We start from the raw sequence: 12,910 nt of genomic DNA on the forward strand, positions 1-12,910 counted from the left end.
TCCATGAACTGCAGATCCCATCAGGGAATGTAGAGACACAACGAAGATAAGTATCTATTCCACTTTGATGGCATCATCAAGGTTGTCAGGGAAAGGGCATTCTGAACCTCTCGTTTCCGGATGTGTACAAGCAATTGGTCTTGGCTTCTCTAAGCAACACCTTCTTGTACTTTGAGGTGACTATGGCCTTATGTCACAAGTGCAGGAGGTACTCAGCTTGGAATAATTTGGTGGAGATGTCCGTGGTTACTTTGGCTCCCTTGCCAGACTGATCGCCCCCTTCCTTCTGTGGTTGCATTTCCACCCTAGAGGCAACATAGCACTCTTCCACTGGGCTGCGCAGCCTATTGCTGTACTGCTGCTTGGCTGGCCTTGTAGTCGCTCCAGCCTCCCCGCCATGTTTAAGTCTAGTCTCCCTTGAGGCTTCAGGCTCATCGTAGTCACAGAATGCCTCCAAGACATCTCCTCCTGTGTTACCCAGGCCTGTTCTTAAATTCTGCTGTCTGGGCAGATGGGCCTTTCTTTTCTTTTGCATTCTTTCTACATTATACCTCTATGATATGCAATGCCTTCTGCATATTCTTCAGTTACAATCTCCACTGTACAACGTGTGTGTGGGCACAAAAGCTCGTACTTTGAATAAAACTTTGTTGGTCTTAAAGGTACTACTGGACTCAAAAATTGCTCTCCTATCAAATATGCTTAAGATTTTTTTGTTCCAGTGTGTATCACCAGATGCTTATCACCAATGAATTTAATATAAGCTGTTACATGGCTGCACACTCACCCAATTTAGAGAAATCCTCCTAAGAACTGAGGGTGAAGGGCACCAGAAGGGGTGGAAACAAAGACTGCAGCTACTTCCTGTCTTCCAAAAAGATGATGGGAGAGGTGCTACCCAGTATTCAAAATTATTCCTTCAGTTCCAAAATTGATTAATTACTTCTAACGTGGGAGTCGATGGGGCACATATTGAATACTGAACGACAAACACATTGATATCTTATTTCTGGCCTCACTGATGGCAGATGACACAACCTGAACAGTGATGGGGGGGAGGAAGCAGGGTGAGACAGTGCTCAAACAATGCTGCCCCAAAGTAAGAACCTGAGCAGTCCTGTGGTTGAGGCTGCAGCTGTATTTGGACAAGGAGCTTCCTCGTGGGTCCCTTCTTCAAGACACACAGTTCAAGAGTCCCTTTTGAGTCTGTTAGTCCAAGAGTATCCCCCCCCAAATCCTTCATGAGCAGAGATCATACAACCTTCTGGGAACCTGCCTCTGAGGCTACACAGCAAGGCATCACCACTTTGGGATCAGAAGGTAAATTTTCTCCTAGCCGGTTTGGGGGGGGGGGGGATCATCTGGCCATGGAATTTGGGATCATTGCAGTGGGCAGTAGTTGTGAGCTTCCTGCATTCTGCAAAGTGTTAGAGGTCCCTTCCAACTCTATGATTCCATGGTTCTACTTCCTGCGTCTGCAGCAGAGCGCAGGACATATTCTGCCTTGGAAACGAGCACTGGGGAACCTGAGGGAAAGGAGCTGCAGGGCACATGGAGAGCTTGAACTGAGCCCTCAGCCTCAAAAGTTCCAGAAGGGACCCCAGTGTTCTCACCTTGTGCCTTGGAATGAAGGAGGAAGATGGAGCAGGGGACTTTCCTCCCTCCACACGTAAGGCAGAGAAGGGAGCAGACATAGAGGTGATGGACCTGGGAGGAGGAATATGGGTCACACACGACTCAGGCTCCCCTCCCCAATGCCGTCACATGCTCCCTTTAGGCTACAGATGAGCAATCTGCTCTCCATGATGATGGAACATCAGACCTCCAAGCCGCAGGATTGGATTTTCATTCTTCTAAAAGCAGCCCTCTGCCTGGCTGTTTCAAATTCTTCTCCATTACTGTGAAAGCTGAGCTCCTGCCCTACATCTACTTGGTACATCTCACAAAAGGACAGTGTATTGCGCTATGTTCAACCTCAAACAAAGCACGGAGATAAAAATTCAAATGCTTATGCCTTAAGATCCAAGACCAATGGCACAACAGCCAGAAAAAGTCATTAAATGGCCCACTAGCAAAGTTAGAACATTATAAGCAAGTTAACAAATAACAAAAATAAACATATGATTTTTTTAAAGTAATCAAGGACGCACATTAAGTATCAACAGCATCAATGGGATGCCTGGAAAAAAAGGTAAACTTATCTGGTAACAGGTGAACGGTTTGGAGAAGCTCTGGATAAGAAATTACACTTTTCATTATCACCCAAATTATTAATTTACCTGGCTTTACACTTCTTCAGCAGGTGCCATCCAGTCCTAGCAGCCTGTAAACCTCCGTGGGCACCATCCAGCTCCTTCTGAAAGCCTCTGCAGCACAAGCACAATGAAGAGGCACAGAACAGGAGCCGAAGGCTGCTAATTGTAGTACGCATTACACGTAACACTGTGTATGTTTCTCTGCTAATTGTAGCATACATTACATGTAAAATTGTGCATGTTTCATGGGAATTCATATCAAAAATACCTATGTCATCCTGATTGTCCCAATTTTACCTGATGTGTCTCACCTGCACACATTGGCCCACCTGCATTCTGCCCCACATGGAACTGCAAGGCAACCATGTCCGGCCTCAACCATCCAGCATTTAATAGGTGTGACATGCACATCAGCCCACAAAGGCTTCTTTTAATCACATTCTAATCACATTCTGTCGCCTGAGTAGAACTGTCCAAAGTTGCCTCCTTCCAAGTAACATCTAGATATTTCATAGAATTGGAGCTGAGATGAGCAGCTGTGTTAGCTGTAGCAGTAGAAAATTCTAGGCCAGTGGCATCTTAAAGATCGGCAAGATTGTTCAGTCGGAACTCCCTTGGTCAGCCACTGTGAGCAGAGAGGGAAACCCTGAGTCATCAGAGCCACTTCCCTCCCTGAAGTAGGAAATCCAGCCAAGAATAATCCCATCCTGCTACCAGGCAATACACTTCCCTCTTAAATATGAAGGCTGCACAGCGGGAAAACCCCTACTATTAACCAAGCCTACACAGTGCAGTACAGGAGCTGGGCAAGGATTGAGGAGATCCAGGTTCAATTCCCTGCTCTTCCATGAATGAATTTCTGACAATTTTTGGAGAACAGGTGAAGTGCCAGAAGACTAAAGGTAAAGGTAAAGGTATCCCCTGTGCAAGCACCGGGTATGTCTGACCCTTGGGGTGACGCCCTCCAGCGTTTTCATGGCAGACTCAATACGGGGTGGTTTGCCAGTGCCTTCCCCAGTCATTACCATTTACCCCCCAGCAAGCAAGCTGGGTACTCATTTTACCGACCTCGGAAGGATGTGTTTTTAAGAACAAATCATGTCAGACTGACACCTGTTTTTTTGAGAAAGTTACTACCTTGCTAGATCAGGGGAATGCTCTGGATATATTTTATCATGATTTCCATAAAGATTTTGATAAAGTTTCACATGATATTCTTGTTGACAAGTTGGTAAAATGTAGTATGGATCCTTTATTTTTCAGTGGATCGGTAACTGGTTCAAAGATCATACCCAAGGGGTGCTTGTTAGTGGTTCATCATCTTCTTAGGGAGGAGGAACAAGTGGAGTGCCTCAGAGATCTGTCCTGGGTCCTATGTTGTTCAACATATATTCATATATGATTTGGATGAAGGAATAGAAGGGGTGCTTATTAAATTTGCAGTGATACTAAATTGGGAGGGGTAGCAAACATAGCAGAAGACAGAATCGGAGTACAAGATGATCTTGACAGGCTAGAAAACTGGACTGAAATAAATAAAATGAATGGTGTCATCAATAGTGATAAATGAAAAGTTCTGAGAGCCAGTTCGGTGTAGTGGTTAGGAGTGCGGACTTCTAATCTGGCACGCCAGGTTCAATACTGCACTCTCCCATATGCAACCAGCTGGGGGACCTTGGGCTCGCCACGGCACTGATAAAACTGTTATGACCAAGCAGTGATATCAGGGCTCTCTCAACCTCACCCACCTCACAGGGTGTCTGTTGTGGGGAGAGGAAAGAGAAGGCAACTGTAAGCTGCTTTGAGCCTACTTCGGGTAGAGAAAAGCAGCGTAGAAGAACCAACTCTTCTTCTTCGTCTTCTTCTTCTTCTGCATTTAGGGAGAAAAAATCAAATGCATCATTATAGGATGGGGGAGACCTGTCTTGGCAGTAAAAGATCTAGGGTTCAGTAGACTGTACACTGAATATGTCAGCAGCGTGACTCAGTATCTAAAAAGACAAGTGGAATCTGGGGCTGTATCAAAAGAAGTTTAGTGTCCAGATCATGCGAGGTGATGGTACTGCTTTACTCTGCTCTGGTTAAACCTCATTTAGAATACTGTGTTCAGTTTTGGGCACCACAATTGAAGAAGGATGTAGACAAACTGGAGCACATCCAGAGGACAGGAACAAAAATGGTAAGGTGTTTAGAGACTAAGACTTATGAGGAAAGGTTGAAGCAGCTGTATCTGTCTAGTCTGGAGAGAAGATGGCTAAGCGGTGATATGACAGCCATATTCAAGTACTTGAAGGCCCGTAACATAGAAGGTGGAGCAGATTTGTTTTCTGTTGCCCCAGAAGGACAGACCAGAACCAATGGGATGAAATGAACAAAGATTTTTCAACTAAACATCCAGAAGCTCCTGACGGTTAGAGCAGTTCTTCTGTGGAACATGCTTTTCTGTCTAAACATCCGGAAGAAGTTCCTGACAGAGCGGTTCCTCAGTGGCACAGGCTTCCTCGGGAGGTGGTAAGCTCTCCTTCCCTGGAAGTTTTTAAGCAGAGGTTAGATAGCCATCTGACAAAACCATTAATTCTGGCTTTTTTGGCTCTCTTTTGTATGTCCAGGGAAATGCCGATCCCCACTTTTGAGTTGGGAGAATATCCTCCATAGAAGACTGTCCAAGGTTTGTTTTTTTTTGGGGGGGGGGGGATCTGGGCATCAAATTGGGGTCACCGTGGATGGTTAGATAGTTGTGAATTCTGCAGAGGATCAAATTATTATTATTATTATTATTATTATTATTATTATTATTATTATTATTATTATTATTATTATTATTATTATTATTATTATTTAATTTTTGGACCGCCCTTCTCCAAATAGGTCTCAGGGCGGTTTACAACATAAATAGTTGAAACACAATAAAATCCCCATAAAAACCCCAATTAACATCAACAAAAGTTACATATAACATATAAGCGGCAGTGGTCACAATTCTGATCTTAGTTACCTGAGTTCCCCCCAAGTTCAGCCTGGTGGGGAGAATAATATTCAGAAGAGGGTGGCACCAATACAATAGATCTAACAATGATCTCGATGTTAGAGATCTCAATATTGGAGGGGATCCTCTGATGGATTTGTGGGAGAGCTGCCCTGGCCTCAACTAGATGACTCTTCCAATTCTATGATCCTATGATTCTAACACTCAACCAGTCATACACTCCAAGCCTATCCTCACTGGATCAGATCACTGTAAGGATAAAATGGAAGATGACAATGCATGCTACTTTGGCCTTACACTGGGGGGAGAGGGAGCTCAAAAACAAAAAACTCTAACTGACTAACCCCATCCTGCCACAAAAAGGTTTCTGCCACACACAAACATAGCAGAACCACAGAAAATTCTAGACTGTAAATCAATATTATTTCAATATAATATCCTGGCAAATACAGTCATGCCTCTCAACAGTCCATTAGCATTTTTGCTAACCTGCCTGTCCAGACATACACAACAGGTCTCTCAGGCATAAATCCTCCCCTCCCCCTCTTTTTTTAAAGCCTTTTATTTTTTTAAAAAAAATGGCAGGCTCTACATGCTCAGGGATTAGAGCTTTTAAAAAGGAGTGGGAAAGTACTCAGTAGTTTGTATTCACTTTGAAGGAAATTCAAAAGAATTATTCTTCCTGCTTCTTTCCCCTAAAAAAAATGCAAAAATCCAAACTAGCAGTGACTGACTGACCCAGCAGGGTGAGCATCCTTTCCCCCCACCCCCCCCACAGAGGGTCATGTTAATGGGGCTTGACGAATACCCATGCAGAACCTGTTTGCCCTCCAAAATCGCGCAAAGAAACCAAACCTCTGAACACATGCACAGTGTTCTCCTTGACCACAAATAACTACAGCAAGCTGCCACTTTAAAAAATATAAATTGGAAGAAAGCATGGGTGGCATTTGTCTAAATAGAAGAATGATAATTAGGAGTTTAACTGACAAAAACAATGATATAAAGAGAATATATAAACAGAAAGGTGAAACGAAACATTGGAGTGGTTAGGTCACGCCTCTGCTTGCCTAGGTAGGGCAATTGTAATGCACATTTCTTGCAGCCACTTAGCTGGTGACCGGAGCCTGACCTCCCAGTTGTTCCAAAGCTCCCGCTGCATTTTCATATAATGTCAGACTGTTATTTGTTTTTGTTTATTTAATGTGTGTGTGTGAATGCACACTCTATCCCTTGGGCAGGATGTGGATGACTTCGCCCCACTGGACAGAAGAAACCCTCAGGCGAGTCCAATGTTTCATTCTCCTACAATGTGGCCGAAGTCATCCAAAGTAGTTACCAGTTCCCAAGCGGTGTCTGGGGTGGGAGACTGCATGTCACATTCACTCTAGAGTTGCGTTGCAAGACACGACAGCCAAAGTCAGCCTCCAGAGAGACCAACTGGTCTCTGTGATAGTGTCTCATGAAGGTGGAGAAAAAGACCATGTAGCCATACGGCAGATTTCTACCATCAGTGCACCGATGGAGAAGCCTGTGGACGACGCTACGGCGGAAGTGGAGTGTGCCATGATCTTTGCTGGAGCAATCTTGCCCTGGACCTCACAGGCCTTGATAATGCACAGTTTGACCCAACAGGTGATGGTGGCCGAAGAAACTTTCCAATCACTGTTTGTCTTGCTATGGAAAATGAACAATGTGTCCATGCCTGCTGTTCTGTGTGAGTCGGGCCAGTCGCACATCCAGAATCATAGAATCTTAGAATAATAGAGTTGGAAGGGACCTCATGGGTCATCTAATCCAACCCCCTGCACCATGCAGGACACTCCCAACCTCCAGAGAAAGCCTGCTCCACTGAGAAACAGCTCTTACTGTCAGGAACTTCTTCTGGATGTTTAGATGACATTTCTTTTGAATTAATTTCATCCCATTGGTTCTGGTCTGTCCCTCCGGGGCAAGAGAGAACAATTCTACTCCATCCTCCTTATGGGAGCCTTTTAAATACCTGAAGATGGTTAGCAGATCCCCTCTCAGTCCTCTCCTCTCCAGGCTTAACAGACCAAGCTCCCCCAACCTTTCTTCATATGTCTTGGTTTCCAAACCCCTTGCCATCTTTGTTGCCCTTCTCTGGACATGCTCCAGTTTGTCTACCTCCCTGTTCAACTGAGGTGCCCAAAACTGAACACAGTACTCCAAGTCTGTCAGACCAACCAGGTTTCCTTTTGTGACCAAGTAACAGGTTTGCTGAATCGTGGAAATTCGGTTGATGTCATTTACTTGGATTTTAGTAAAGCTTTTGATAAGGTTCCCCATGATGTTCTGATGGATAAGTTGAGGGACTGCAATCTGGATTTTCAGATAGTTAGGTGGATAGCGAATTGGTTAGAGAACCGCACTCAAAGAGTTGTTGTCAATGGTGTTTCATCAGACTGGAGAGAGGTGATTAGTGGGGTACCTCAGGGCTCGGGGCTTGGCCCGGTACTTTTTAACATATTTATTAATGATCTAGATGAGTAGGTGGAAGGACTACTCATCAAGTTTGCAGATGACACCAAATTGGGAGGACTGGCAATTACTGTGTGTAGTTCTGGAGGCCTCACTTCAAGAAGGACGTAGATAAAATTGAAAGGGTACAGAGGAGAGCAACGAAGATGATCTGGGGCCAAGGGACCAAGCCCTATGAAAATAGGTTGAGGGACTTGGGAATGTTCAGCCTGGAGAAAAGGAGGTTGAGAGGGGTTTAAACTACAAGCATCCTCCCGTCGCCGCCTCCACCCGCTGCCGCCCATGGCTGGCAGCTGGCTGGAGCGGCGGTCAGCGCAGTAATGGCGGCGTGCAGTTTGGGGGGGGCAGGGCGGGAGGCTCGGTGCCAAGGGGCTGATTGGCCCCTTGGGTCCGGAATGGCAAGCAGAGGGCCCAATCGGCAGGCACTTTGCGCCTGCCGATTGGGCCCTCCGCTTGCCATTCCGGGTGGAAGGGGCCAATGGCTACCCTTCCTCATACCGGACAGGGCCCTCCGCCAGGGCCCTTACTGTTTTATTTATACCGCTCCCACGGAGCAGTTTAAGATTCTATCTCTAAAATGTCACCTCCTATTACCTCAATTTGACTCATTTTTTCAGACACTGTTCCCAAACTGGACAGGGGGATTAACTCTAATGTACAGCCATCTTTTAATGTGTCAGGGGATCTTTTTAAGAGTTCTATTGTTGTATTGTTTTTATTCAGCAGTGGAATAGGCTGACTAAACAGGTGGTGAGCTCCCCCTCACTGGCAGTCTTCAAACAAAGGTTGGATACACACTTTTCTTGGATGCTTTAGGATGCTTTGGGCTAATCCTGCGTTGAGTAGGGGGTTGGACTAATGGCCTGTGTGGCCCCTTCCAACTCTATGATTCTATGATTCTATTGTTTTACTGTAAACCGCCTCGAGTCTTTGAGAGTGGCATTATATAAATCTAAAAATAAAACAAATAAAATAAAATAAAATTGCAGCATATTCAGTGTTGGGGTACTTGCCTTACATTTTCCACAGTGAAGATAGATGCAAAGATTTCATTCAGCTTTCCTCTCACCTCCCATAAAAAAATTCTTATGGCCATCCAGTAACCCACTCCCCCAAACCTCAGCTGGTTTCCTATACTTGATATATTTGAAAGGAATGCTTTGATGTTTTTGCAGTCTACTGAAATTCTCTTTTAGTTCATTTTATTGGCAACTTACAGAGCAGGGGGTTGGACTAGATGGCCTGTATGGCCCCTTCCAACTCTATGATTCTATGATTTTCCTAGAACCTGCGGTCCTTACTATGCAACTTAATGGGACAAGTTGCTGGTTTTGGACTGCATCCTTTTTGCCTTTAAGGGCTCTCCTGACTTGGGCTGATTAACCACAAAGACATCCTTTCAGATTTGGTGCTACCTCTCCTGACTTGCAGTATACAGCCCAGCTGGACCTTTATGTTTGTTTTAAAAAGTTTTCAGACCTTGGTGGGATTTAGCCTCTTTTCTCTCTGCTAATCGCCTTCTGACTACTTGCTTCTTTTAATCAAGTTTCCCTCTTTTGAAACTGCTTTGGACCCTAGGGGCAACTTTCTGTTGGCATGAATGTTGAATCCAACAGGCAACAAAAAACTACTGCCCATTCATATCTAACAGTGATCACTCTCTTCCATCCTTTGAAGCCAAGCACATTATTGCATGCAACGCTGCCATGCTCCATCCAAGAATCATAGAGTGGGAAGGGACTTCATGGATCATCTACTTCAACCCCCTGCACTATGCAGAACTATCCTGTCTCACTGTTCATTCAGAAGGCAAAACACACATTTCAGCCACACCCCCACATACCTCTGTAGTTGGACTGAGACTGCTCGGCAAAGTGTCAGATGTCACCGTTGTGCTTGGAAGGCTGGAGAAGTCCCAGGTGTTCACAGCCTGGACAAATCCCATTTGCTTCGAGTGATCAATACTTTTGGGATTGTCAAGTAGAGTCACTTCATAAAATTCTTGAATATCTGGTGTCAAGAGAGAAGGCATTTTTATTGGAAACAGAGAAGCCTGCCAGCGCGTCCCAAAGAGCCCTCCTTCCATAGGGTGGGAAGAATGACCAAAAAGGCACCGGCTCCAGCTGACACCACATGAGCTGCCTCAGATGGACAAACCACAACTGGTCCATGGGGACACACTTGGACCATGAAGGGCTTTAAAGTTAATAGCCACCATCTGAACACCGCCCTAAATAAAATAAATAAATAAATAAATAAAAGAGTAAGGGCTTTAGGGGCGGGATGAGGAAGGGTCCGGATTGGACCCTTCCTCCGGACAGACCATCGGAGGGCCTGCCGATTTCCGCCCCAGAGCAACTGCGAGCTGCGCACAGCGCGGCTCACAGTTGCTCCTTTGCCGGCGGCCTGCCATTTGGTCCCTCTGATTTCCGCCCCGCCGCCTGACGTGTCAGGCCGCAGCCCGACGAGCCCCCGCCAGCTGCCCTGTGCCCGGCTGCCGGGGGCTCCCTTGCCTAGCGCCTGCTGTATTCAGAATACAGCGGGCTTGAATACTAGTCTTGAAATAAATTTGGAAACAAACTGGCAGCAAGTTTGTAGAGGGATACGTTCCCATCCTCTAGCCCTTGAACCAACGACAGATTTGGGATGCAGAGCAAATCACAGGAAGAAAGCTGTGAAGTTACCAAAGCCTAGCTCAACGTGGCCAGATGGGCTACGCCTCAGAAGAGAGGGGACAAGAGGGCACACCAATCTACTTTTCAAACAGGAAGGGGAGGTCCACAAGTACCCCAACCCAGTGCTTCACCTCTTCTGCACACACAAAGTCCGTCTCATCTGACAGCAGTGGACCTCATCCTTCCAACAAAGGTGTCCATGCTAGCACTTTTTCTGGCACTGAGAGCTTTTAGAAAGAAGGTAGGGCTTTTGTCCCGGCAGGGTTTCAGAAAGGCCACTGAAGAGCCAATAGGCCGTGCAGATGTTTTTAAAGTACTCCTTTTAGCAACAGCTTAGATTTTACTAGAACTTCAGTGTGCATCTGAAGGTAAGCTGCACATATGCAAGAAAACATTTAAAAATAATCTGTTCATTTTAAGATACACTTTGTTACTTTTACACATGGCTTCTGCCTGAAATGCCACCTCCTGTTGAATCCATTTCATGTTGTGCTCACCCTCCTCAGTGTGTCAGAATTTCCAAGGTGCACAGAGGTCTAAAATAGCGGTTCTCAACCTTTTCTTTGCCGGGACCGCAACTTTGGCAGCAGCTCATGCACGCGCACAACAACTGAGGTGGCCATTGCCATGGCTCCACCCACCTCCAAATGCCGCCGCTGCGATGGTGGGCAACCTGGTGACCCCAGGGAAGGGGCCAAGTGACCCCATGGTCTAAAGGTGGCACTGAAACATCCGTCTCCCTGACCGCCCTGACCTCAGCTGGCCTGGATTCCGCTTGCTCTGCCCTTGTCAGGGGGCTCCAGGGGCCTTCGAGGCGAGAGAGGGGAGAGGGAGACCCGGAGGGCTTTGGCTATGGGGGCAGAGGTCACCCATCGGCCAGCGTTTCCCAGGTTCCATTCTGTTTCTGTTTCCTTCTCCTGGTTCTGACTCATTTTCCCGTGGCTCGCGTGGCCCGGCGTGAAAAGTTCCCCCAGGAGTTCCCCGCGGGAGGGGCCTGGCCGTGGCCGTGGCCGTGGCGGGTCACCTACCGATGAGGGCCTGGAAGAGGCTGCTCTGGAAGATGCCGATGACGCGCTCCACCGAGCTCCGCAGCTGCCGCTCGTCGCCCTGGCCCAGCTTGGCGCGGTAGTCCTCCAGCAGGCACAGCGCGCGCCGCGCGTCTGCAAGGCAACCGGGACGGGACCGGGAGGGGGGAGGGGGAGGGGGGAGGGGGGAGGGGGGAGGGAGAGGAGAGGAGAAGGGGCGCCCGGCCCCAGGCTCAGCGCCGCCGGACCGGGACCCGGACCCGGACCCCCCGCCACACACCCCGCGCGCCCTGCCCTTCCCGGGCTCCTGACGGGGCCACGACCTGTGGCGCCTCCCGACGGAGGAGGAGGAGACGGCACCCCCCCCCCACCCACCCGGAGAAAGTTCCGCCGAGCCGGCAGACCCACCTTGCTTCCGCACGGGCATGGCGGGGGGGGGGCGGGGGGGAGGAGCGCGCTCTCCTCTCCTCAGCTCCGCACGGGACAGGGACGGGTGGGGGGGGGGAGAGGTCGTCGCTCCCTCAGCCAGCCAGGCCGCTCTTCTCTCCTCAGCCGCCCGCTTGCCCCGCTCCAATTATCTCTGAGGGGAAGAGGGGGGGGCCCCCTCCCTCCGCCGCTCGCTCTCTCTCTCTCTCTCTCTCCCTCAGTCTCGCGCCTCGGCGGGGGCGCCTCGGAAATTCCAAACTTTCCAGGCAAGATGGCGGCGCGGGGAGGGCGGGGCCGGGGAGCCGGCGGCCAATCGCGAAGCGGCCACGCCCCGGCGGGCGGGTGGGCGGGCGGAGCGGCGCAGGGCCGGCCCAGGGGAGCTCCTCGGAGGCGGGTCGGCCCTTCCTTCCCTTGGCCCTGGGGCGCGCCGGCGTCCCCTCGGATCGTGTTCCCCCCCCCCCACTGGCTGACTTTTTGCGGCTGCCCCCCAGCAGCTTCTTCTCCCCTGGTCTGGGAGGCCCTCGGATCAGCGGCGGGAGCAAAGAAACCACGACCAGGCAGGATCGAGCGGCAGCCGCCTGCCTGCCCGCCTTGCTCCCCCGTAGGCAGCGCTGCACAGAGGAGGCCAGCCCCGGGGGCGGGGGCGGGGGGGCACCCATAGGTGGGGAGCGTGCAGCGGCAGGCAGGCAGGCAGGCAGGCAGGCAGGCTGCCCTCCGCCCTTACCCTGTGGGTGTGTTGCCAGCCGCACAGACAGACCGCAGGAGAGAGTATCTGTGACCCCCCCCACCCACTCCCCCAGGGCCTTACTCCTCCGATCCCACTCCCTCCACCACCACGCCAGGCGGGCATTGAAGTCTTCGGCTGTCATGACTCCCATGAGGGGGGGGGAGGCTCAAAGAGGTGCCTTGCCCACCGAACTGCCTGCCACGGGCCAATGGAGGCGATCTGAGGAAATGTGCTGTTTGAGTCGGCCCTCCTTCCCTCATGGCGCTGCCATGCTCCCAGCAAAGTCAGCCGTGAATGCTGAAAGGCCCGGACAA

General features: G+C 49.2%; 1 protein-coding gene across 10 annotated transcripts in view; it reads right to left on the bottom strand.

The window, feature by feature from the left end:
* Positions 1-12,151, bottom strand: part of DLG1 (discs large MAGUK scaffold protein 1) — a 103,682-nt gene extending 91,531 nt beyond the window's left edge. For 7 of the 10 annotated variants that reach the window (XM_077347931.1, XM_077347927.1, XM_077347926.1 and 4 more), the window contains exons 1-3: positions 11,852-12,150; positions 11,447-11,578; positions 9,587-9,753 (exon numbers count right to left, since the gene is read on the bottom strand). In XM_077347931.1, the coding sequence (XP_077204046.1) occupies positions 9,587-9,753; positions 11,447-11,578; positions 11,852-11,870 (318 nt within the window). In that variant the 5' untranslated portion in view covers positions 11,871-12,150. Of the gene's footprint in view, positions 1-9,586; positions 9,754-11,446; positions 11,579-11,851 lie in introns of all 10 variants that reach the window. The other 3 variants (XM_077347930.1, XM_077347929.1, XM_077347925.1) reach the window with 2 other exon arrangements.
* Positions 12,152-12,910: the final 759 nt, after the last annotated feature.

The sequence above is a fragment of the Paroedura picta genome, chromosome 8, assembly GCF_049243985.1.
Source record: "Paroedura picta isolate Pp20150507F chromosome 8, Ppicta_v3.0, whole genome shotgun sequence".
NCBI lineage: Eukaryota > Metazoa > Chordata > Lepidosauria > Squamata > Gekkonidae > Paroedura > Paroedura picta.